Source organism: Salvelinus sp. IW2-2015, unplaced genomic scaffold (assembly GCF_002910315.2).
Source record: "Salvelinus sp. IW2-2015 unplaced genomic scaffold, ASM291031v2 Un_scaffold588, whole genome shotgun sequence".
NCBI lineage: Eukaryota > Metazoa > Chordata > Actinopteri > Salmoniformes > Salmonidae > Salvelinus > Salvelinus sp. IW2-2015.
Genome location: NW_019942580.1, coordinates 22,670 through 49,964, shown reverse-complemented (window position 1 = coordinate 49,964; position 27,295 = coordinate 22,670). Strand labels below are relative to the sequence as shown.

The 27,295-nt window shown below is 41.4% G+C and overlaps 1 protein-coding gene across 1 annotated transcript; it reads right to left on the bottom strand.

Moving 5' to 3' along the window:
• Positions 1–11,264: 11,264 nt before the first annotated feature.
• LOC112068586 (uncharacterized) lies at positions 11,265–17,429 on the bottom strand. The gene is made up of 5 exons (XM_024135757.2): positions 16,924–17,429; positions 16,094–16,190; positions 12,434–12,590; positions 12,162–12,277; positions 11,265–11,930 (listed from the first exon to the last, which is right to left on the bottom strand). Coding segments are annotated over exons 1-5 (696 nt in total). The 5' UTR covers positions 17,248–17,429; the 3' UTR covers positions 11,265–11,928.
• Positions 17,430–27,295: the final 9,866 nt, after the last annotated feature.

The window sequence follows — 27,295 nt, the reverse complement described above, 5'->3', positions numbered from 1 at the left end:
CGCATTAACCATTCCGCTGCTAAAAACTCTGATTCTAAAATTGTGCATTTGACTAATTTGTTGGATGTAAGTGTAGACTAGTACTAGAAAGCTCCGGGATCCTCCWCTTTTAACAGTGGCCATCAAAACTGCTCTCAAAGGTATTTTCCTGCAACWGCATTAACGTTGTACAATGACTGGGCATGCATATTTCTCTCCCTGTGAGGCACTTGCAATGCGACTCGAGAGGAATATTATTTTCTTGCATGTATGCGTGTTACGTATACAGGTATCCTGTGTGTGTGTATTTCTTTGCTCTCCTTCTCCCCTCACAGGCGGAATTTATCAGTCACCAATCAGAAGACACATGCTCCTTTTCCCTTACCCAATCACATTCCCTTTCCCTTGGTTTAAAACCCTGTCAGTTGTTTTCTCTGGAGCTCAATCTCTCTGTCAATGCCATCTGTCTGTAGATCTCTTAGTTGGTTTTTGCAACTACATGTCACTTTGTCCCCACCTGTGAGTATTGGCTTTGTTATGGTGTTTGTTTGATGGTGGGAAAAGGGGGTAACCAGACAGGTCGRCCATGGGCATACACTACCCGTAGGAATACTTTGTATAAACACACTAATTAGAACTGGGCGGACCACCCACTGTATTTTTGGTTAGTTAGCTTTTGTTAAAGTAGGCTAGTCTAGCTTAGGGGTGTTTTTGGAGATTTGTTTCTTTCCTTAGGTCCAGCTCAGCCCCTTATCCTGCCCCCCCCCCCCCATTKCCGTTTGTTTACTAATAAACCCTGAGTGTTTGACGGTAGATATGTTGTCTGTGGTTATTTGTTCTCACTGTTACGTTTTCACTATTATAATTTGCGTGAGTTATGTTACGGGTCTCGTTACCATCCCCCCCTAGACTGTCGGGCCAAAAGGATTCGTAACAATGCGACAGGCTGAACAATTACATAGGTCAACTATTGTACTATGTGGTTGTCTAATTTTGTTGTTGCTTACTCATGTTGTTGGCTGTGGAAAATTAAATGTGGACAACTATTTATCATTAGATAATTCAAATAACCAAAGGTACAGAGTCTTAGCTCCGCTTGGTGCCGGTTCTCGATCCCGGCGGGACCCGGTCCAATTCAACCCATGGGCCTAGCTCAACAATATGTAAGCAATGTGTGAGTTTAGCTATTCTCTGCTTCAGATGACAAGAGTTGCATTGCCCATACCCATGAAGCCAGTAATGCCATCATACTCTAGGCCAGGGATGGACAACTGGTGGCCTGCAATGTGGCCCCCCTTTACTCAGTACTTTGTTGGAGAAACTTTGGCAGTGATTACAGCCTCAAGTGTTCTTGGGTATGACGCTACAAGCTTGGCACACCTGTATTTGGGGAGTTTCTCCCATTCTTCTCTACAGATCCTTTCATGCTCTGTAAGGTTGGATGGGGAGCATCGCTGCACAGCTATTTTCAGGTCTCTCCAGAGATGTTTGATCGGGTTCAAGTCCGGGCTCTGGCTAGGCCACTCAAGGACATTCAGAGACTTGTCCCGAAGCCACTCCTGCGTTGACTTGGCTGTGTGCTTAGGGTCGCTGTCCTGTTGGAAGGTGAACCTTCACCCCAGTCTGAGGTCCTGAGTGCTCTGGAGCAGGTTTTCATCAGGGATCTCTGTTCATCTTTCCCTTGATCCTGACTAGTGTCCCCGTCCCTGCTGCTGAAAAACATCCCCACAGCATATTGATGCCACCACCATGCTTCACCGTAGGGATGGTGCCAGGTTTCCTCCAGACGCTACACTTGGCATTCAGGCAAAAGAGTTCAGTCTTGGTTTCATCAGACCAGAGAATCCTGTTTCTCATGGTCTGAGAGTCCTTTAGGTGCCTTTTGGCAAACTCCAAGCGGGCTCTCATGTGCCTTTTACTGAGTAGTGGCTTCTGTCTGGCCACTGTACCATAAAGGCCTGATTGGTGGAGTGCAGCAGAGATGGTTGTCCTTCTGGAGAAGGTTCTCCCATCTCCACAGAGGATCTCTGGAGCTCTGTCAGAGTGACCATCGAGTTCTTGGTCACCTCCCTGACCAAGCCCTTCTCCCCTGATTGCTCAGTTTGGCCGGGCGGCCAGCTCTTGGAAGAGTCTTGGTGGTTCCAAACTTCTTCCATTTAGGAATGATGGAGACCACTGTGTTCTTGGGGACCTTCAATGCTGAATACATTTTTTGCTACCCTTCCCCAGATCTGTGCCTCGACACAATCCTGTCTCGGAGCTCTACGGACAATTCCTTCGACCTCATGGCTTGGTTTTTGCTCTGACGTGCTGTCAACTGTGCGACCTTATATAGACAGGTGTATGCCTTTCCAAATCATTTCCAATCAATTGAATTTAACAGCTCAAGGATGATCAATGGAAACAGGATGCACCTGAGCTCAATTTCGAGTCTCATAGCAAATGGTCTGAATACTTATGTAAATAAGATATCTGTTTTTATTATTAATACATTTGTTAAGAAATTGTCATTATGGGGTATTTTGTAGACTGATGAGGAAAACATTTATTTTATTAATTTTAGAATAAGTCTAACTTAGCAAAATGTGGAAAAAGTCAAGGTGTCTGAATACTTTCTGAATGCATTTCATGTACACATAACTAGGAATAAAAGTGACAGATAATAAACAGTAGCAGCAGCCTATGTGATGAGTCAAAAAAGTTAGTACAACAAGGTTCAATGCAGATACTCTGGGTAGCTAAATAGATAGTCAACTATATCAACTGACCACTAGACAGAAGACGAGTGGACATATCAACACTTATTTTCCTTGAAAACCAAGCACCGCTACTACACTCAGGTATGGTCACTGAACTTTGAATCCTGTTACCATTACATGTCAGTATGAAAGCATCATAGACTCAGGACTCAAGGCTGTAATCACTGTCAAAGGTGGGACTTTTGGTCCCAAGTCTGACTAAAAGGCTCCTCAACAGCTTCTACTCCCAAGCCATTCGACTGCTGAACAATTCATAAAAATCGCCACCGGGCAATTTACATTGACCCCCCCCCTCCGCTCCCCCCTCCCTCCGCTCTTGTACACTGCTGCTACTCGCTGTTTGTTTGTTACCTATGCAAGGTCACTTCGCCCTCACCTACATGTACAAATTACTTCAAATTTGTAAGTCGCTCTGGATAAGAGCGTCTGCTAAATGACTTAAATGTAAATGTAAACTAGCCTCTACCCCTGCACACTGACTCGGTACCGGTGCCCCCTGTATATAGCCTCGTCATTCTTATTGTGTTACTTTTTATTTTAGCCTACTTTATAAATATTTTTCTTCTTGAACTGCACTGTTGGTTAAGGGCTTGTAAGTAAGATTATAACAGAACATGTTCAAGATGTTCAAATGTTCATAAATGACCAGCATGGTCAAATAATGATCAATCCATAAATAATCTAGACCCACATGCAACAGTATCTCTTGTACCTTTGACAATGGTTTCACATGAGGACTATTTCACGTCATATGCCTAAGTACTTATAACCACTACGCTAAAAAAATATAAAAGTATTTATTTTGATTATTGAATTACCTATATATTTCAAGTTATTCCATTGGAGCGCAATATCACATTGTTAAAAAAAGATGGCTAAACTGGACATGCATATAAATTAGACGTTAATTAAGACAAGGCAAAGTGATAATTACAGCCAAAAATTATATCAAATGTACAGTCACATTGACCGTGCACTCTTAGAAAGAAATATGCTAAGTAGAACCATATAGGGTTCTTTGGTTTGACGGCATAGGGGAGCCCTTTTTGGTGCTAAGTAGAACCTTTTGTAGAGAGTTCTATGTAGGGCTCTTCAAAGAACCCCCTGTCACACCCTGATCTGTTTTCCCTGTCTTTGTGCTTGTCTCCACCCCCTCCAGGTGTCGCCCATCTTCCCCATTATCCCAAGTGTATTTATACCTGTGTTCTCTGTTTGTCTGTTGCCAGTTTGTTTTGTTTCGTCAAGCCTACCAGCGGTTTTCCCATGCTCCTGTTTTCCCGGTTTTGACCATTCTGCCTGCCGTTCTGTACCTTGTCACACCACCCTGGATTACTGACCTCTGCCTGCCCTGACCCTGAGCCTGCCTGCCTGCCGTTCTGTACCTTTCAGACTTTACTCTGGATCACTGACCTCTGCCTGCCCTTGACCTGTCATTTGCCTGCCCCCCTGTTTTTGTAGTTAACATTTGTTACTTCGATACTGTCTGCATCTGGGTCTTCTCCTGAGCCTTGACACCCCCTATAGATGGTTCTACCTAAAACCCTCTATGATGGGTTCTGAAGGGTTCTGCCTAGAACCCTCTATGAAGGGATCTACCAATAACCATTTTATAACCTAAATGTTTTTCCTAGAACCATCTAAGAGTTCTACCAAGAACTATCTATGAACAGTRCCAGCAGCCTTATTAGACTTTAAAATGTAATTATTTATGACATTACATATACAGTGGGGAGAACAAGTATTTGATACACTGCCGATTTTGCAGGTTTTCCTACTTACAAAGCATGTAGAGGTCTGTAATTTKTATCATGGGTACACTTCAACTATGAGAGACGGAATCTAAAACAAAAATCCAGAAAATCACATTGTATGATTTTTAAGTAATTAATTTGCATTTTATTGKATGACATAAGTATTTGATACATCAGAAAAGCAGATCTTAATATTTGGTACAGAAACCTTTGTTTGCAATTACAGAGATCATACGTTTCCTGTAGTTCTTGACCAGGTTTGCACACACTGCAGCAGGGATTTTGGCCCACTCCTCCATACAGATCTTCTCCAGATCCTTCAGGTTTCGGGGCTGTCGCGGGGCTATACGGACTTTCAGCTCCCTCCAAAGATTTTCTATTGGGTTCAGGTCTGGAGACTGGCTAGGCCACTCCAGGACCTTGAGATGCTTCTTACGGCGCCACTCCTTAGTTGCCCTGGCTGTGTGTTTCGGGTCGTTGTCATGCTGGAAGACCCAGCCACGACCCATCTTCAATGCTCTTACTGAGGGAAGGAGGTTGTTGGCCAAGATCTCGCGATACATGGCCCCATCCATCCTCCCCTCAATACGGTGCAGTCATCCTGTACCCTTTGCAGAAAAGCATCCCCAAAGAATGATGTTTCCACCTCCATGCTTCACGGTTGGGATGGTGTTCTTGGGGTTGTACTCATCCTTCTTCTTCCTCCAAACACGGCGATTGGAGTTTAGACCAAAAAGCTCTATTTTTGTCTCATCAGACCACATGACCTGCTCCCATTCCTCCTCTGGATCATCCAGATGGTCATTGGCAAACTTCAGACGGGCCTGGACATGCGCTGGCTTGAGCAGGTGGACCTTGCGTGCGCTGCAGGATTTTAATCCATGACGGTGTAGTGTGTTACTAATGGTTTTCTTTGAGACTGTGGTCCCAGCTCTCTTCAGGTCATTGACCAGGTCCTGCCGTGTAGTTCTGGGCTGATAACACACCTTCCTCATGATCATTGATGCCCCACGAGGTGAGATCTTGCATGGAGCCCCAGACCGAGGGTGATTGACCGTCATCTTGAACTTCTTCCATTTTCTAATAATTGCGCCAACAGTTGTTGCCTTCTCACCAAGCTGCTTGCCTATTGTCCTGTAGCCCATCCCAGCCTGTTGCATGTCTACAATTTTATCCCTGATGTCCTTARACAGCTCTCTGGTCTTGGCCATTGTGGAGAGGTTGGAGTCTGTTTGATTGAGTGTGTGGACAGGTGTTTTTTATACAGGTAACGAGTTCAAACAGGTGCAGTTAATACAGGTAATGAGTGGAGAACAGGAGGGCTTCTTAAAGAAAAACTAACAGGTCTGTGAGAGCCGGAATTCTTACTGGTTGGTAGGTGATCAAATACTTATGTCATGCAATAAAATGCAAATTAATTACTTAAAAATCATACAATGTGATTTTCTGGATTTTTGTTTTAGATTCCGTCTCTCACAGTTGAAGTGTACCTATGATAAKAATTACAGACCTCTACATGCTTTGTAAGTAGGAAAACCTGCAAAATCGGCAGTGTATCAAATACTTGTTCTCCCCACTGTATCATAAGGCCTTTGAGGGCCTAGTTATACCTTAACACAGTGGTGTTAGGAAACGCCTGGTTTACAGGCCACAACAGCTCTGCAGGTCAAATTATGCTGGCTTGCAAAGTGATGTGTAATTCCTATTGGAATCCAGACAGCGTTAGGATATCCAACAAGTGGAATTGTTAAATCACCTGCATTCATAATAACTGCCAGGGTACGGTAGTTTGAATACTGAGACTAGCTCAATCATCTAAACTGGAACAACTATCTCGGTAACGGGTCCAATAAATCCAATTACTAACAAATTGGATTAGTTTAGGAAAGTGTATGTTATTTATCTTCCTGTAGCAGAAAAGTAATCAACCAATCAATGTACATGGAAAAACACATATTACAGTAACACTAATCTACCGACGGAAACACACGAGGTGGCTAAACCAGACCTCCATCCTCTGCCAGCTTGCTACCCATAGCCCGGCTAGCTGTCTGAATCAGCTAGCTMTCTGAATCGCCGTGACCCCAACCAACCTCACTACTCACTGGACCCTTATGATCACTCGGCTAAGCATGCCTCTCCTTAATGTCAATATGCCTTGTCTATTGCTGTTCTGGTTAGTGTTTATTGGCTTATTTCACTGTAGAGCCTCTAGCCCTGCTCATTATACCTTATCCAACCTTTCAGTTRCACCACCCACACATGCGATGACATCACCTGGTTTCAATTATGTTTCTAGAGACAATATCCTCTTGGTGCACGGATCCCTTTAACTGGATCATTTTCGTAAACAACCGCTGAATTGCAGAGATTCAAATAAAATAAAAATACTACAAATTTATTTTCATGAAATCACAAGTGAAATATACCAAAACACAGCTTAGTTTGTTAATCCACCTATCGTGTCAGATTTTGAAAATATGCTTTACAGCGAAAGCAATCCACGTGTTTGAGTTTATCGATCACTAGACAAAACATTACGAACAGCTAGCAGCAATGTAGATTGGTCACGAAAGTCCGAAAAGCAATAAAATTGATCGCTTACCTTTGATCTTCGGATGTTTGCACTCACGAGACTCCCAGTTACACAAATGTTCCTTTTGTTCGATAAATATTATTTTTATATCCAAAAACCTCCATTTGGTTGGTGCGTTATGTTCAGAAATCAACAGGATCCAGCAGTCATGAAGGGAAGACGAAAATTCCAAATAGTATCTGTAAAGTTCGTAGAAACATGTCAAAAGTTTTTTTATAATCAATCCTCAGGTTGTTTTTAACATAACTAATCGATCATATTTGAACCGGACGGTAAACTATCAATACTAGAGAGAAAGAAAATGTCGAGCAACAACTTTCGCGCGCATGAACTAATCAAAGGACACCTGGCCATCCACTGACACGTTTTGATAAATGTTGCTCATTTTTCAAAATAAAAGCTTGAAACTATGTCTAAAGCCTGTTCACAGCCTGTGGAAGCCATTGGAAAAGGAATATGGTTGATATCCCTTTAAATTGAGGATAGACAGGCAATGGAACAGGGATTTTTCAAAATAAGAGCCACTTCCGGGTTGGATTTCCTCAGGTTTTCGCCTGCAAAATCAGTTATGTTATACTTACAGACAATATTTTGACAGTTTTGGAAACTTTAGAGTGTTTTCTATCCTAATTATGTATTTGCATACTTGCATCTGCATATGTCAATTGCATATTCAAGCATCTGGGCCTGAGAAATAGGCTGTTTACATTGGGAACGTTATTTTTCCCAAACATAAATATTCTGCCTCCTAGCGTCAAGAAGATATCTCTCTCATCATCACTCAATGCCTAGGTTTACCTCCACTGTATTCACATCCTACCATACCTTTGTCTGTACATTATACCTTGAAGCTATTTTATCACCCCCAGAAACCTGCCCCTTTCACTCTCTGTTCCAGACGTCCTAGACGACCAATTCTCATAGCTTTTAGCCGTACCCTTATCCTACTCCTCCTCTGTTCCTCTGGTGATGTAGAGGTGAATCCAGGCCCTGCAGTGCCTAGCTCCACTTCTATTCCCCTGGCGCTCTCTTTTGATGACTTCTGTAACCGTAATAGCCTTGGTTTCATGCATGTTAACATTAGAAGCCTCCTCCCTAAGTTTGTTTTATTCACTGCTTTAGCACACTCTGCCAACCCGGATGTCCTAGCCGTGTCTGAATCCTGGCTTAGGAAGACTACCAAAAACTCAGAAATCTCCATCCCTAACTACAACATTTTCAGACAAGATAGAACGACCAAAGGGGGTGGTGTTGCAATCGACTGCAGAGATAGCCTGCAGAATTCTGCCCTACTATCCAGGTCTGGACCCAAACAATTTGAACTTCTACTTTTAAAAATCCACCTCTCTAAAAACAAGTCTCTCACTGTTGCCGCCTGCTATAGACCACCCTCTGCCCCCAGCTGTGCTCTGGACACCATATGTGAACTGATTGCCCCCCATCTATCTTCAGAGCTCGTGCTGCTAGGTGACCTAAACTGGGACATGCTTAACCTTGTTTGGGATAGGGGGCAGCATTTTCACATTTGGATGAAAAGCATGCCCAGAGTAAACTGCCTGCTACTCAGTCCTAGTTGCTAATATATGCATATTATTAGTATATTTGGATAGAAAACACTCTGAAGTTTCTAAAACTGTTTGAATGATGTCTGTGAGTATAACAGAACTCATATGGCAGGCGAAAACCTGAGAAAAATCCTACCAGGAAGTAGGAAAGCTGAGGTTTGTAGTTTTTCAACTCTTGGCCTATCGAATACACAGTGTCTATGGGGTAATATTGTACTTCCTAAGGCTTCCACTAGATGTCAACAGTCTTTAGAACCTTGTTTGATGCTTCTACTGTGAGGTGGGGGCGAATGAGAGGGGACTGAGTAAGGTCTCTCCCAGAGTGCCACGAGCTGACCATGCGCATTCATGTGAGAGTTAGCTTGAGTTACATTGCATTTCTGAAGACAAAGGAATTCTCCGGTTGGAACATTATTGAAGAHTTATGTTAAAAACATCCTAAAGATTGATTCTATACTTCATATATTTCTACAGACTGTAACGGAACTTTTTGACTTTTCGTCTGCTCCTAGTGATCGCGCGTCATGAATGTGGAATACTGTGCTAAACGCGCTAACAAAAAGGTGTTTGGACATAAATGATGAACATCTGTTACAAACACCATCAGTGTAAGAACATTTGGCGATTGTCATTAGACCTACTGCAGTGGGTGTATTCATGGGTGCCAAGGGAAGCCATGCTTCCCTAAAAATGTGAACAATAAAAATAAATAAAAAATGAAATTTTTWAATTTTCTTCCAATTCGTAAGTGGCTGAATCTATCTCATAGGAAAAAGCATCCAAGCGAGCAAAACACCCCTCTGTCTCAGTATACGCAGCCAATATATCAGATTCTGCATTGCCAAAAAGAGTATGTCATGTTAACATTACTTTATTGGTTTACTGTTACTTCGTATCAAAACATAACCACTTTCGCATTTGCACAGAGGGACAGCTAACGTTAGTCGTCATTGGTTCTAGCTAGCAGTCAAAACTTTGGCCATGTTCATTTGCCAAAATATGTTCTTAAAAGTTGCAGATAGAAATACCATGAATAGAGCAGGCGTGATTCCTTATTCTACATGCCAGAGAGGGATGTTTGTTCTACATAACAAGCACATTTCTATCTGAATGTTCCAAAATGTTACTTCCTTCTGAATGTGCCTTTGGTTTGAAAAATCTGTTCACACAGGTAGCCCAATTCTGATATTTTTCCACTAATTGGTCTTTTGACCAATCACATCACATCAAATAAAGATCAGAACTGGGTTGCCTGTCTAAATGCAGCCTAAGTTAGTTAGCCCAACCTACCAACAGCTAGACTAGTTAACTAGCTACCTATCAGATGGGTATTTTACAAAACTGYATCAATGAGTTAGCCAGTTAACTTTGATATACAAACAGAATTAAGTGTACAGTTTCTTAAGAAAGCTCAACTTAGATACAGTATGTGTTTTTTGTTGTTGAGTCAATTAGACAATAGTTGTCTGACTCATTTATCCTGCTTTGTCATATACCCCTCTGGGATAGCTCGGAATGATACATTCATCATAGGCTGCACATGACCACAGATTTGCATTGGGGAAGAAGCAGGCTAATGGTGGCTATGTTGATTCAACGTTTTACTAAGCCACCACAATCAGTCTGTGAGGCTAATATAATATTTCCAGACTCCACTTGTAGCGAGAGGGATTTTGCTTTGCTAAAACTTCAACAAATTGTGCTCTGCAAGTCGACCTTGTAATAGCATACACTTGTAAATGCATCTGTCCAGAGTCCAGGGGCTGACTGGGACCAGAAATGAGCCCTGGCATTCCTAACACACCGGCAATTGTTTTTTCTTGAGGCCACCATTATTAGCCAAATTGGCTAAAAATGGACCAGCCCATCTTGGTTTTACCCAAAATGCCAGATGGCCAGTCCACCCATGCCAGAGTCCAGACAGCACAGTAGGCTTCTGGCTGCTACCAGACCCCTTTGTGTGAAGGCCAGTAGGGGGCACTCATTGCTCTGATAAAGGAGATTCCAAAACCCTAGGCCAGTAATCTCTTTGGCCCCAGGCCAGGGAAATGATAATGATGTATAATAATGCAATGTGAAAGAACTGGTAGCAAATGCTGCTAAAAAACATTCAAAAGCACACAAAAAAAACGGATACAAAATATTCATTTTAAAATATTAACAAAACTATCATTGACTGTTTCCCTAATTTGTTTCAGTCAACATTTTTACAGCAGTGATATCCGTTAGTGCTGAGCGATCGTGCTTTTTTAGGTCGGTTCGGTTTCGGTTTCAATATATGTTTTTTTTTTTTTACATTAAATACATTATGAAATAATGACATAAGAATTATTTTTGAGGTTTTTAATAGAAATTCCAAAGCCTAAAATAGTGAACATTCAATTGCCAAAACATTGAAAATATTCCATTGTCTCCGTCAGGTGGGTAGACATCAATAGAAAGACCTGACCTGAACCCAATAGAAAATCTTTGGAGGTAGCTGAAAGTCCGTATTGCCCAGCGACAGCCCCGAAACCTGAAGGATCTGGAGAAGATCTGTATGGAGGAGTGGGCCAAAATCCCTGCTGCAGTGTGTGCAAACCTGGTCAAGAACTACAGGAAACGTATGATCTCTGTAATTGCAAACAAAGWTTTCTGTACCAAATATTAAGTTCTGCTTTTCTGATGTATCAAATACTTATGTCATGCAATAAAATMCAAAWTWAWTWKRTWAAAAATCATACAATGTGATTTTCTGGATTTTTGTTTTAGATTCCGTCTCTCARAGTTGAAGTGTACCRATGATAYAAATTACAGACCTCTACATGCTTTGTAAGTAGGAAAACCTGCAAAATCAGCAGTGTATCAAATACTTGTTCTCCCCACTGTATATCTAACCTAACATAGCAGGAGTAAAAGCGTTTCTGTCTCTGCCTGAGACAGAAAAACAGGCACAATAGATTARGGTCATTGTAGATAATTACCATGTTTCTGCAATGAACTAGGTTGAATATTTGCTTAACGGAAACTCCCTTCAGCCCAGCGTCCCACATAGTTCTTGAGTTGATTTATCTTGTGAATCATTTGATTTCTCTCTAGAGAAACGGCGAGTTGGGCTCACAAAAAAAAAAAAATTCAAGTAATTGAACCGAGGTTGGTCAATTATTTGTTTAATAACTTTTTACGATGGTTAATTGCTCAGCACTAATAACCATATAATATCAAGTACAGGTCCATCTTATTGTCCTGGAGAACTTGTCTTAATTGTCTTCAATAACCTCACTGGCTCAGCATCATGTTCCTGGAAACCATGTGGAAGGCAAATATTTAATCACATTGATATATAGATTATAGACAGTTACAGACAGTGTCTATGAATATCAAATCAAACAAACTAAGATTTATGATATGTTTGTTGTTATGATCTTTGGTTTATTTTCCACACTGCTTTCACAGCCACTGCTTATATACAGTAAGCGTCCATGGCATTGAATAATGATGCTTAGTTAGCGCCTTGTGCTATTACACTCACATGTTATCAAATGCAGACTGACGAAGAGGACAACGGACAGGGCAAGAATGCTACTGAGGGGTGCGGCAACTCCGCCATTCACAGGCTCGTCGTGATGGTTCACTTTGCACATCTGCCTGCAAATATAACCATGGTGCAAAAACGATATCAACCCTCATGAAAGTTAAACCAGCCAGGCATGTTTAGCTGATTCATAACAGTAGTCAATCTGAAGGTGTATATCAGTTCAGTATAACTCTGTACCAGGTCAGTGTCACTCTATTGATACTTACAGCTGCTTCTGTAAATACTGCTTGCTGGACTCGCAGTCCTTGGTCTGGCTCTCTTGGTCTGCTATCCGCTGACTCTCAGCAGCTGAGTGCAAAGCCTCGCAGGACTCCCACTTATGAGATGCCTGTGTCAAGTTATCCTGAAGGAATTTGATGTGCTCTGAAATCATAAGGCGCGAAAACAAAACATTGAGTGACAGAAATAAAATGTTGAATCCATGCTCACCATAATCAGTTTTGAAGTACAATGACAATGCCATTTGATGCTAAGGCATACTATTGGTAGTTAGGGATGTTTTTGACGTCTTTGATAGATCAAAATAGGACATCCCTAGTTCTCATTACACAGGCAGCCCAATTATGATATTCTTTCCACTTATATATTTGTCTTTTCACCAATCACATCAGATAAATCTCCTGTGAAAAAAGCTTTTAATTGTAATCTGTCCCCGTTCTGCTTCACATTAATCCAACCTGGTCTCAGAGCATGTCAAATTACTCTGGAAGTAAATCTGAGACACTCCATTTAGTATGATATGTTACGTTTCGTATGGTATGTATTAATTTGTGGATGTCCATCACCCATTTCGCATGATATGTAACAAATTACAATTCATATTTTATGCAATGATGTAAAGTACTTAAATAGTACTTTCAAGTATTTTTACTTAAGTAGTTTGTTTTGGTATCTGTGCTTTACTATTTATATTTTTGACAACTTTATACTTTTACTTCACTACATTCCTGAAGGTAATTATGTTATTTTTACTCCATACATTTTCCTTCACACCCAAAAGTACTTGTTACATTTGGAATGCTTAGCAGGACAGGAAAATTGTCTAATTCACACACTTATCAAGAGAARATCCCTGGTCATCCCTACTGTCATGACTCTCCTGGTCAAGGATCCAAGGCCTCAGATCAGCTTGGCAAATGGCTGACAGATAATCAGACGCCCTCTCTCCCACAGGAGAGGAGAGGGAGAGCTGGGCCAGTTTATGACACCCCACGCCAATCGTAAATCTTATGCAGCAGAGAACCCTCTCTTGCTTTTTAGTGTCAAGATTGGAATGTCTTTGTTACAGAGACGTCTGAAGAGGAGTAGGGATTGGACCAAAGCGCAGCGTGAAGTGTTGACATAACGATATTTATTAAAGTAAAGACGTAACACGAAAACACTATAACAAACTACAAAACAAATAAACGATGTAGACAGACCTGGACTGGAGAACTTACAATAAACGAAGAACGCACGAACAGGAACAGACTACATACACGAACGACAAAACGAAACAGTCCCGTGTGGTAGACATACAGACACAGGAMACAACCACCCACAAACAAACAGAGTGAAACAGCCTACCTATATATGATTCTCAATCAGAGGAAATGAATAGCACCTGTCCCTGATTGAGAACCATATAAGGCTAACAAACAATGAACCTAAACATAGAAACACGTAACATAGAATGCCCACCCCAACTCACGCCCTGACCAACTAAACACATATAAAAATAAGAGAAAACAGGTCAGGAACGTGACAGTGTAGTACTGAATAATCAGAAAAGGCTGGGGTTCTTATGGATTCAAGTCTACAACATTCAGAATGAGACTGATATGAGGTAATGATTAATAAGTGACTGTTATCAATATATAACACACATATCTTTTAGAGTTCGGGAGATGGTAACTATGAACAACTTCTTCCGTGGTGCCCCAAATTCCTAATGAGTTAATTGTTACCAGATTAATTMAATCTGTTAACAATTAAACATAGTTAGTTGATCCGATAAATTACAGTCATCACATTAATGAAAGTCACGTCATGACACTGATCTGGCCTCTGATCTGGCGGACTCACTAAACACATGCTTCGTTTGTAAATTATGTCTGTGGGTTGGAGCGTCCCCCTGGCTATCCGTAATTTTAAAAAACAAGAAAATGGTGCCGTCTGGTTTGCTTAAGGAATTTTAAATTATTTATACTTTTACTTTTGATACTTAAGTATATTTAAAACCAAATACTTTTAAACTTTTACTCAAGTAGGATTTTACTGGGTGACTTTCCCATTTACTTGAGGTATTTTCTATTAAGGCATGTTTACTTTTACTCAAGTATGACAATTGGGTACTTTTCCCACAACTGATTATATGTTCCGAATTTTCAAAACGTACAATATGTTCCGAATTTGAAAAAATTACTATATGTTACGAATTTGAAAAATGTATGATATGTTATGAATTCTAACTAGGTGGCTAACGTTAGCTAGCTGGCTAATGTTAGCTAGGCTAGGGGTTAGGGTTACGTTTATGAGTTAGGTTAAAGAGTTAAGGTTAGGGGAAGGATTAGCTAAAAGGGTTAAGGTTAGGTTTAGGGTTAGGAGAAGGGTTAGCTAACATTTTAAGTATGTGAAAAGTAGCAAAAAAATTGCTACGTTTGCCTTAAAACTTCTTATGACTGCAATCCCGGTAACGGGATCGATATGACAACAGCCAGTGAAAGTGCAGGGCGCCAAATTCAAACAGATATCTCATAATTAAAATTCCTCAAACATACATGTGTCTTATACAATTTTAAAGGTAATCTTGTTGTTAATCCCACCAAAGTGTCCAATTTCAAATAGGATTTTCAGCGAAAGGACCACAAACGATTATGTTAGGTCACCGCCAAATCACAGACAAACACAGTCATTTTCCCAGCCAAAGATAGGAGTATCAAAAAGCACAAATAGAGATAACATTAATCACTAACCTTTGATGATCTTCATCAGATGACACTCATAGGACTTCATGTTACACAATACATGTATGTTATGTTTGATAAAGTTCATATTTATATTWAAAAAATCGGAGTTTACATTGGCGTGTTACGTTCACTAGTTCCAAAAACATCCAGTTATTTTGCATTGCCACATCGATTCAACAGAAATACTCATCATAAATGTAGATGATAATACAAGTTATACACATGGAATTATAGATATACCTCTCCTTAAGTAACCATCTGTCTTATGTAACCATGCCAAACGTAACATATAATACTCATTGTAGTGTCCCGGATTTGCTTTTACTATGTTACGTCTAGTCTATGAGACCAGGCTGATTAATCTATTTACTCTGAAGTATGTGACAGGTCGCTGACTCGTTTATGAAGTTATACCCTATATATATCTGAATTTTAATACCAGACTTAACAACTATTTGCTTACAACCTACTATGTTGTGTGATGATTAATTATTAGATGACAGATCATTTGGGAGGCCAACAGTAAAGTGAGTAACTGAATTAACTTGGTAACTTGTTAAGCTAAGTAAAAAGCTTGTGAGTAGCGCTTCATTATTAGAGACAAGGTCATTTGGGAGTCCACTATTTCATTTGAAAGTAGCCTGTGACAGCTTTTAAGGAATGGTAAACAGATGGGATGGCTATTAAAGAAATTCACTCTACTAGAACTTTCACTTAAATCATAATTAGTCATCAGCCTTTTTTAAGGAGCAATAACCAACCAAACCTGTGTATTAATTTACCCTAATTTACCCGGTTTCTATAGTTACAGGGGAAAAGGCTGCTAAGAATATTGTTGGTGAGAAAGTGCTCCTTTCATGGTAGCCAATACCAGAGGCAAAAATCCCATACCTCCCACTGTGGCAGCAATTTTCCTACCTTGGCGTAGCGTGATTTCTGAAGTGAGATTTTCCTCGATTTCTTTATGCATCTCAATCTCTTTTTCCAGGACAGTAATGTTTACACCCAAAATAACCTGCAAAAAGACAATGGTGGTCATTGAGTAACTCCTCTGGACTTTAAAGTTGTCAGAAGTGGTTGATACAACTCTAATATCTGCTAAGAAAAGTCCAAATCAATGGTGGAAGATTGAGACCTTTGTGCTTAAASGACATGGACTTCAGTCAAAATGGCACCCTATTGCCTAATCTGGTTAAACGTAGAGCATTATATAGAGAACAGGGTGCCATTTCAGACACAGGCATGGTGTGCCCTATCACTGCTTTCCCTCTTCTTCCAGGAAGGGTTTAACTTGACCTCCCACCCACTCCCTGGGAAGGACCAGCAGTTTTTCAGAATTTGATTGCTGCATTTGCAGAGCATTTGCATAACTGTGTGTCCATTGTGCCTCTGGTTGTTATGTAAAGGCCTAATGTGACTTTTCACTAGCAATCATTTGTCATGATAATACAGTAACTTGTTTTCACTGAAACTATTATAAACAGTCCAACTGATATATCAAAAAAATATTATAAACACTAAATCACAGACTGTTAGAAAAGGTTTGGATATCAGATAAATTAAAAAATCATCATATCAGATCAATCGAAAATGACAAAATGTAGTAAGGGCATCAGGTACAACGGAAAGGTTAGAGGCAGGGGAGAGGCAGAGGATAGCTCTTGCAGCCTGAGGGAGTGAGTCAGTTAACCTCAGTGCTGCGGGAACCAGGGAGGGGAGTGAGGGAGAGGAGCCAAGCAAACACTCACGCTTTCCTGATGACAGTCAGCCAGGGACACGTTGGTCTTGCCCAGACGCTTCAGGAACCGCTCCATCTTCATGACCTGCCAGGTCTGGTTGGTGCGGCCCTCCTCCACCATCTCCTCCAGGGCCTGCTTGTTCTTGGCGTACAGCACCCTGGCTTCCTCGTGCTTCTCTGTCAGGTTCTGCAGATCAGCCCTGCACTGGCTGGCGCCCTCCATGTCCGGAGAGGTGGCCCACACCACGATGAMGATGAGGGAGCTGACCAACCACAGGAACAGGCAGGCAATCATAATATTGCAGATGATTTTGGACGACTTGGGCCTGGTCATGGTAGACAAAGGTGGCGGTGGTGATGGTAAAATAAAAAAGAAGAACAAAATCCTTTTTTAGGGCAGGTGATTAGGTGATCCGGAGTGTGTCCTGTCCTGCAAGCGGTGTCTGTGTAAGAGGCAGGAGGTTCCTAGCAGAGTGTGTAACTGACTTCCCCTAAAACTCTGCCTCAGCTGGGCTGGGCAGGAAATGGGTGTGCTGGAGTGAGAAAGAGTAAACCTGTTTCACTCTCCAGCCTCTCCCCCTCTGCAACCCGCACCTCCCTCCCACCCGTCACCATCATGCTTGAGGGGGGGGGTTCCCATACACACACACACTGTGAGGGGAAAATGAAAGTCAAGACTCTAGTGCCTTTGCGTGATGCTGTGTTTTCCCCGAAAGGGTGTGTGTTTCTGTTTCCATTTCTCAGTCGCGGGGAGCAACCTAGCAGCACTCCCAACTCGACATAGCGCTGGCCTTGAACATAGCTTTGCGGGGAGAGTTCAGTCACACAGCCTGGTTCTTCAGCTATGTCTTATTTGAAACACTATCACAAGAGCCAGAGTGCAGCAGCTGAGGCCGAGGCAGCAACTCAGTGTTTCCTGAGCTTATGCCACTAGGGCCCTAGAGAAACCTTGGCACAATGACAGACACACACAGGAAACCCTGTTGACAGGTGGTCACTCTGTCCCCTTCATTAATTATTTTATTTCACCTTTATTTAACCAGGTAGGCTAGTTGAGAACAGGTTCTCATTTACAACTACGACCTGGCCAAGATAAAGCAAAGCAGTTTGACACATACAACACAGATTTACACATGCAAACATACAGTCAATAATACAGTAGAAAAAGTCTATATACAGTGTGTGCAAATGAGGTAGGTAAGGCATTAAATAGGCCATGGTGGCGAAGTAATTACAATATAGCAATTAAACACTGGAATGGTAGATGTGCAGAAGATGAATGTGCAAGTAGAGATACTGTGGTGCAAAGAAGCAAGATAAATAAATAAATACAATATGGGGATGAGGTAGTTGGATGGGCTATGTACAGGTGCAGTGATCTGTGAGCTGCTCTGACAGCTGGTGCTTAAAGTTAGTGAGGGAGATATGAGTCTCCAGCTTCAGTGATCTTTGCAGTTCGTTCCAGTCATTGGCAGCAGAGAACTGGAAGGGAAGGCGGCCAAAGGAAGAATTGGCTTTGGGGGTGACCAATGAGATATACCTGCTGGAGCGCATGCTATGGGTGGGTGCTGCTATGGTGACCAGTGAGCTGAGATAAGGCGGGGAGAGTTTACAGTCTAACCAGAGTTTACAGTCTAACCAGACACCTAGGTATTTGTAGTTGTCCACATATTCTAAGTCAGAACCATCCAGAGTAGTGATGCTGGACGGGCGGGCAGGTGCGGGCTGCAATCGGTGGAAGAGCATGCATTTAGTTTTACTTGCATTTAAGAGCAGTTGGAGGCGACGGAAGGAGAGTTGTATGGCATTGAAGCTCGTCTGGAGGTTAGTTAACACAGTGTCCAAAGAAGGGCCAGAGGTATACAGAATGGTGTCGTCTGCATAGAGGTGGATCAAATAATCACCAGCAGCGAGAACGACATCATTGATGTATACAGAGAAGAGAGTCGGGCCCGAGAATTGAACCCTGTGGCACCCCCTTAGAGACTGCCAGAGGTCCTGACAACAGGCCCTCCGATTTGACATACTGAACTCTATCAGAGAAGTAGTTGGTGAACCAAGCGAGGCAATCATTTGAGAAACCAAGGCTGTTGAGTCTGCCAATAAGAATGTTGTGATTGACAGAGTCAAAAGCCTTAGCCAGGTCGATGAATACGACTGCACAGTAATGTCTCTTATTGATGGCGGTTATGATATTTTTTAGGATCTTGAGCGTGGCTGAGGTGCACCCATGACCAGCTCTGAAACCAGAATGCATAGCGGAGAAGGTACAGTGGGATTCGAAATGGTCGGAAATCTGAAAACTTCGAAGACCTTAGAAAGGCAGGGTAGGATAGATTTAGGTCTATAGCAGTTTGGGTCTAGTGTGTCTCCCCCTTCCAATCTTTGGGAATCTCAGACGATACGAAAGAGAGGTTGAACAGGCTAGTAATAGGGGTTGCAACAATTTCGGCAGATCAGTTTAAAAAGAGAGGGTCCAGATTGTCTAGCCCGGCTGATTTGTAGGGGTCCAGATTTTGCATTTCTTTCAGAACATCAGCTATCTGGGTTTGGGTGAAGGAGAAATGGGGAGGCTTGGGCGAGTTTCTGAGGGGGGTGCAGGGCTGTTGATCGGGGTAGGGGTAGCCAGGTGGAAASCATGGCCAGCCGTAGAAAAATGCTTATTGAAACACTACKCAGCTATTTTCAGGTCTCTCCAGAGATTGTGTTCAAGTTCAGGTTCTGGCTGGGCCACAAAAGAACATAGAGACTTGTCCCGAAGCCACTCCTGCATTGTCTTGGCTGTGTGCTGGTCGTTGTCCTATTGGAAGGCGAACCTTCGCGGCAGTCTGAGGTCCTGGGCACTCTGGAGCAGGTTTTCATCAAGGATCTCTCTGTACTTTGCTCCGTTCATCTTTCCCTCGATCCTGACTAGTCTCCCAGTCACGGCCGCTGAAAAACATCCCCACAGCATGATGCTGCCACCACCATGCTTCACCGTAGGGATGGTATTGGCCAGGTGAAGAGCGGTGCCTGGTTTCCGCCAGACGTGAGTCTTGGCATTCAGGCCAAAGAGTTTGATCTTGGTTTCATCAGAGCAGAGAATTTTGTTTCTCATGGGCTGAGAGTCCTTTAGGTGCCTTTTGGCAAACTCCAAGCGGGCTGTCATGTGCCTTTTACTGAGGAATGGCTTCCGCCTGGCCACTGTACCAAAAAGGCCTGATTGGTGGAGTGCTGCAGAGATGGTTGTCCTTCTGGAGAAGGTTCTCCCATCTCCACAGAGGAACTCTGGTGCTCTGTCAGAGTGAGCATCGAGTTCTTAGTCACCTCCCTGACCAAGGCCTTTCTCCCCCGATTGCTCAGTTTGGCTGGGCGGCCAGCACTAGGAAGTCTTGGTGGTTCCAAACTTCTTCCATTTAAGAATGATGGTGGCCAATGTGTTCTTGGGGACCGTCAATGCTGAAAAAATMTTTTGGTACCCTTCCCCAGATCAACACAATCCTGTCTCGGAGCTCTACAGACAATTCCTTTGACCTCATGGCTTGGTTTTTGCTCTGACATGCACTGTCAACTGTGGGACCTTTTATATAGACAGCCTTTCCAAATCGTGTCCAATCAATTCAATTTACCACAGGTGGACTCCAATCAAGTTGTAGAAACATGGATGATCAATGGAAACAGGATGGACTTGAGCTCAATTTTGAGTCTCATAGCAAAGGGTCTGAATACTTATGTAAATAATCTATTTCTGTTTTAAAGGTTTTATAAATTTGCAACAATTTCAAAAAACCTGTTTTCGCTTTGCCGTTATGGGGTATTGTGTTGTTGGGTTTGACATTTTGAACATTGAGATATTAAATAAACGATAGAGAAGAAGCATATAATCAAAGGATAAAGTTAAGGGTTCTCTGTAGAAAGCCGGAAGGCTTTGGAATGTGTTTGATGGAGGAGAGGAGTGTGACGTGTTGATACAGGAAAGACAGATGGATATCTGTGTATTAGATGAAAGAGGGGTTGAGGTCAGGAGGTGAGGACAGATTCTCTTAAGAGAGTAATACATGTTTGGTATACTGTTACCCTCTTTATTAGCTTCCTGTAGAGCCATAAAATGTAAGGATTGGAGAGAAGGAGGGGTGTCTTAAGTGGGAAATAAATATKTGGATGGGACAAATGTTGGGTTGTCTGATTACAGCTGTACAGAACCTTTGGGCAGAATTAACTTGGTTAAAACTTCTCCAGTGTCCGTGAGTTATTTACTCTGAAAAATAAGAACCTAACAGTGTGTAGATTGCTGACGAAATTGTTTTATTTAATCCATTTTAGAATAAGGTTGTACCGTAACAAAATGTGTAAAAAGTGTAGGGGTCTGAATACATTTCCAATGCACTGTACATATTGGAATCTTACAGATCACATTCACACTTCTCCAGGAGTTGCATTGCATGTGCGCCACGGACTTCCTCACTGTTATAGTAGGCCTACTATAAGGGTAGCCTACGGAGGYATTTGGTTTAAAAAAGATGAAAAGGAAAACAAAAAATTGTTACAGGAAAATAACTTCTAAATACGAGGCTGACCGGTATTCACTTATTTTCTCATCTCTCGTTTCATGATGGGTGTCACGTTCTGACCTTAGTTCCTTTTTTATGTCTTTATTTTAGTTGGTCAGGGCGTGAGTTGGGGTGGGCATTCTATGTTGTTTTTCTATGTTTTGTTCTGTTGTTATATTTCTATGTGTTTGGCCTAGTATGGTTCTCAATTAGAGGCAGGTGTCAGTCGTTGTCTCTGATTGGGAGCCATATTTAGGTAGCCTGTTTTCTATTGTGTTTTGTGGGTGGTTGTTTCCTGTGTTAGTGTTTGCACCATACGGGACTGTTTCGGTTGTTTGTTTGTACTTTTGTTATTTTGTTCAGTGTTCTGTTGATTTAAATATTCTCATTATGGACACTTACCACGCTGCACATTGGTCCGATCCTTGCTACTCCTCCTCAGACGAAGAGGAATCCGTTACAATGGGCATGGACACATGTAACTTACATCATGGAGAGGCTTTTACCCATGTCCAAAGCATAGCTAAAATAACGAAGGCCTGCCTACACTACAGATAAAAAGGGAATATCAGCTCACTCTTTAGTTCCTCTCAAACTTGATATTTTAATAAAGCTATGGTGATTAAGACTTATTTCTAAGCAGTCTTACGAGTCAAAAACCTTCTGTGGTCTTAACTAGCCTTCTTGATTACATTGGGCAGGACAGATAGAAAACAGCCTTCATTGAGAGGCGGGAAGGCTATGCTTYGTTTTTAATCAAATATAAGATTTTGGGGAAAAAACYTGTGTTTTATGTTTCTAAATACAAAGTATACAGGCACCATTAGCACATCTTGTTCCATGCGCATATGGGCAGTATGGGTCACGGCTGGATAGGCTGCGTTTCCGCTGTCTAAATGAATTCCATAACCATCTGCATTACCGCTAAAACCAGGTTCTGGTTGGTCTTAAATATCCCTACCAGCACTGCCTGAATTAGCACTTTGGTTCATGTTTTTAAGGACACACTTCAAATATTTCCATCCCTCCCATCTGAGCGCAAGACAGGTAAATTGCCAAACCTGGCGTAAGGGCTGTTTTAACATGACGAAATTGCAAACTAACGTGCGTTTGACACTAGCACCTCCTTATTAACACCAGCCAAAAACAGAACCCATACACTRAGTGGACAGTTTATTAGGTACACCCAGGTATTTCTAGTACCTGGTCGGAACCTGTTTTGCCTCCAGAACAGACTGAATTATTCAGGGCATTAAAACGTTACTCAATTGGTATCAAGGGTCAGGACCTAACCTGTGCCAGGAAAACATTCCCCTTACCATTACACCACAGCCTGTACCGTTGACACCAGGCAGGATGGGGACATGGACTCYTGCTGCTTACGCCAAATCCTGACTCTGCCATCAGCATGACGCAACAGGAACCAGGATTTGGCGGACCAGGGGATGTTTTTCCTCAATTGTTCAGTGTTGGTGATCGCATGCCCACTTGAAATGCTTCTTCTTGTTTTTAGCTGATAGGAGTGGAACCCGGTGTGATCGTTTGCTGCAATAGTCCATCCGTGACAAGGACTGAAGAGTTGTGTGTTGCGAGATGCTGTTCTGCACACCACTGTCGTACTGCGCCGTTATTTGCCAGTTTGTGGCTGACACAATTCTTGCCATTRTCCTTCAACCTATCATCAGCGAGCTGTTTTCGCCCACAGGACTACCACTGATTGGATGTTTCTTGTTTGTCATACCATTCTTGGTAAACKCTAGAAACTGTAATGCTTGAWAAGCCCAGGAGGCCAGTTGTTTATAAGATACTGGAACTGGCATACCTTGCACAGATGATCATACCACGRTCATAGTCGCTTAGGTCWCTCGTTTTGCCCATTCTAACGTTCAGTCGAACAGTAACTGAATGCCTCTGCCTGTTTTATATAGCAAGACACGGCCAATTGACTCACTGTCTGTAAGAGCTAACCATTTTCGTGAACGGGGTAGTGTACCTAATAAACTGTCCACTGAGTGTATATTACAACTCTCCATGAGCTGGCATGATTCCAGTAGAAAGTTGAGTAAAGTACAGATACTTTACAGTAGCTGGAAAGACATTCAATGGTGCAATGTAGAGTCCTCACTGGGCAAAGATGTCAATTCAACATCTATTCCACATTGGTTCAAAATGAAAAGTCTAAATCAAATACATTTTTAATCGTCACATGCTTTGCAAACAACAGGTGTAGACTAACAGGGAAATGCTTACTTACCATCAATGCTTACGTACCAACAATGTAGAGAGAAAGAAAATACAGAAAMAATAGAAAAGAAAAACACGTAATAATGAAAGTAGTAAAAAATACACAATGAGTAACGATAACTTGGCTATATACACGSGGTACCAGTACTGAGTCGTTGTGTAGGGGTACGGGGTAATTGAGGTATATATGTACAGTACCAGTCCAAGGTTTGGACACACCTACTCATTCAAGGGTTTTTCTTCATTTTTACTATTTTCTACATTGTAGAATAATAGTGAAGACATCAAAACTATGAAATAACACATACGGAATCATGTAGTAACCAAAAAAGTGTTAAACAAATCAAAATGTATTTTATATTTGAGATTCTTCAAAGTAGTCACCCTTTGTCTTGATGACAGCTTTGCACACTCTTGGCATTCTCTCAACCAGCTTCATGAGGTAGTCACCTGGAATGCATTTCAATTAACTGGTGTGCCTTGTGTCGTGACGTTGTATTAGTTAATGTGACGACTGTTGCTCATCGAATGATTAAAGGTTTCTAACTGAGTGATTAACCTTTACAGCCCCGGCGTTCCGCTAGCGGAACTCCTCCCACATTCCACTGAAAAGGCAGAGCGCGAAATTCAAAAAATATTTTTTAGAAATATTTAACTTTCACACATTAACAAGTACAATACAGCTAATGAAAGATACACATCTTGTGAATCCAGCCAACATGTCCGATTTTTTAAATGTTTTACAGGGAAAACACCACGTATATTTATGTTAGCTCACCTCCAAATAGAAAAAAAGCACTGACATTTTCACAGCACAGGTAGCATGCACAAAACCAAACCAAACTAACCTAGAACCAACCAAAAACTAACCAAGAAACAACTTCATCAGATGACAGTCTTATAACATGTTATTCAAAATCTATGTTTTGTTCGAAAAATGAGCATATTGAGGTATAAATCAGTTTTACATTGCAGCTACCATCACAGCTACGTCAAATAGCACTGAAGCAGCCAGATGTAATTATAGAGACCAACGTGAATACCTAAATACTCATCTAAAACTTTTTCTCGAAAAAATCGATGGTGTACAGCAAATTAAAGACAACATCTTGTGAAATCCAGCCAATATTTCCGATTTTTTAAGTGTTTTACAGCGAAAACACAATATAGCAATTATATTAGCTTACTACAATAGCCTACCACACTACCGCATTCATTCATCAAGGCACGTTAGCGATGCAATAGGCACGTTAGCCGTTGCGAATAAAACCAGCAAAGATATAAATTTCACTAACCTTCTAAACCTTCCTCAGATGCAGTCCTATAACATCAGGTTATCATACACTTATGTTTTGTTCGAAAATGTGCATATTTAGAGCTGAAATCCGTGGTTATACAATGTGCTAACGTAACATTATTTTTCCCAGAATGTGCGGATATTTCTATTAGACTCTCACCTATTCTGACCAAATAGCTATTCATAAACATTACAAAAAAATACATGTTGTATAGGAAACGATAGATCCATTAGTTCTTAACCTCTAATTCCTCCCAAACCCGGATCCGGGAGCACCCCACAGTAAAAAAAGCTGACTAGCATAGCCTAGCATAGCGTCACAAGTAAATACTAGCATCTAAATCACAAGTCCAAGACACCAGATGAAAGATACAGATCTTGTGAATCCAGCCATCATTTCTGATTTTTTAAAATGTTTTACAGGGAAGACACAATATGTAAATCTATTAGCTAACCACGTTAGCAAAAGACACACTTTTTTTACTCCACCAGTTTTTTACTCCATCAGTAGCTATCACTAATTCGACTAAATAAAGATATATATAGCCACTAACCAAGAAACAACTTCATAAGATGACATCTGATAACATTATTATGGTATAGCATATGTTTTTTTTAGAAAAATTTGCATTTTTCAGGTATAAATCACAGTTCTACATTGCAGCTGCAATCTGAAATAGTGCCGAAGCTGCCAGAATAATTACAGAGACCAACGTCAAATAACTAATTACTCATCTTAAAACATTTCTGAAAAAATACACAGCGTACAGCAATGAAAGCCCAACTACTGTGAATCCAGCCAATATGTCAGATTTTTTAAGTGTTTTTACAGCGAAAACACAATATAGCATTATATGAGCTTACCACAATAGCCAGAATCACAACCGCATTTACCAGCAGTAAATGTTAGGGATCGTAACACCAGCAAAGATATATAATTTACTAACTTGATATACTTCCATCAGATGACAGTCCTGTAACATCATATTAACACAATGCATATAGCTTTTGTTCGAAAATGTGCATATTTAGCAGCACAAATCGTGGTTATGCAATGTAATCAGTAAAAACATGGCATGCATTCTGGCGGCGCCATCTTGGAAAGGCACTAATCTAATCAATAAATAATCGAAAACATTGACTAAAAAATACAGGTTGGACAGCAATTGAAGATGAATTAGTTATTTAATGCAACGCTGTGTAGATTTTTAAATTAACGTTACTAGACATACATGTTGCGTTACGCCAGACCAGTGCCGCAATAATGGCCGAACAAATACTTTTACATTTTTCCACAGAACCAACGAATAACATCCATAAATAGTTCTTAACTATAGTTGAGCTTCCATCAGAATCTTGGGCAAGGTGGTCCTTTGTCCAAAGAATCGTTGCTTTGTGTAAAACGTCTCTTCAACTTCCGGAATTAGTAGCTAACATAGCTACGTGGCACACACATGTCCAATCCTCCAAACGCAAATACTAACGAAAATTCCGAAAATAGCAAATATACTCGCATAAACTGATATAAAATCGGTTTAAAATAACTTCGTTATGATTGTTTCTAAACCTATATCGAATTAAATCACAGACGGAATATCTAGGCGATAACGAGAGCTTTTGAGCATGCCATTTCTGATGTCCTCTCTTGCGTTCTTGACGAGCGTCCAAAAGACGGACATCCCACTCCATGGCCTTTTATAAAGTCTGAGAAATACGTAGAGACCCATTCCACTTCTCATGGTTACTGACATCCAGGGAAGGCAGGTGCAGTTCATTTCGACCATAGGACACGATACAGAGCTTTAAACTGATCCGAGATCAGAGCCTAGTTTCAGACCTTCGCAGTTCCTGTCATGATTTCGCTGCAGAAAGACTTCTGGTTCACCCACAGACATAATTCAAAACGGCTAAGCTCTCCTTCGTGAACAAACGCAACAACGCAACACGCCTAACGTCCCGAATAAATTTCAATATTCTAATAAAACTATATTGAAAAAACATACTTTACGATGATATTGTGACATGTATCAAATAAAATCAAAGCCGGGGATAGTATTCGCCCATAACGACAGCTTTCCGTAGGCAATACAGGTCCTCCACGCGCCTTCCAGAAAACCTAAAATGGGGGACACGTCATTCAAAGGAGGATGCATTATATCTCAGACCAAGTAAATCAACTAATTCTCCTCTCACTCCTCAACTTCCTTTGACAAGGTGTATGACTTGCACGTATAGTCATACGTATCATGCCCATTTATAGGCAGGCCCTTGAACACAAGCATCGATTTCAGACTTTCCACTTCCCTGTCAGA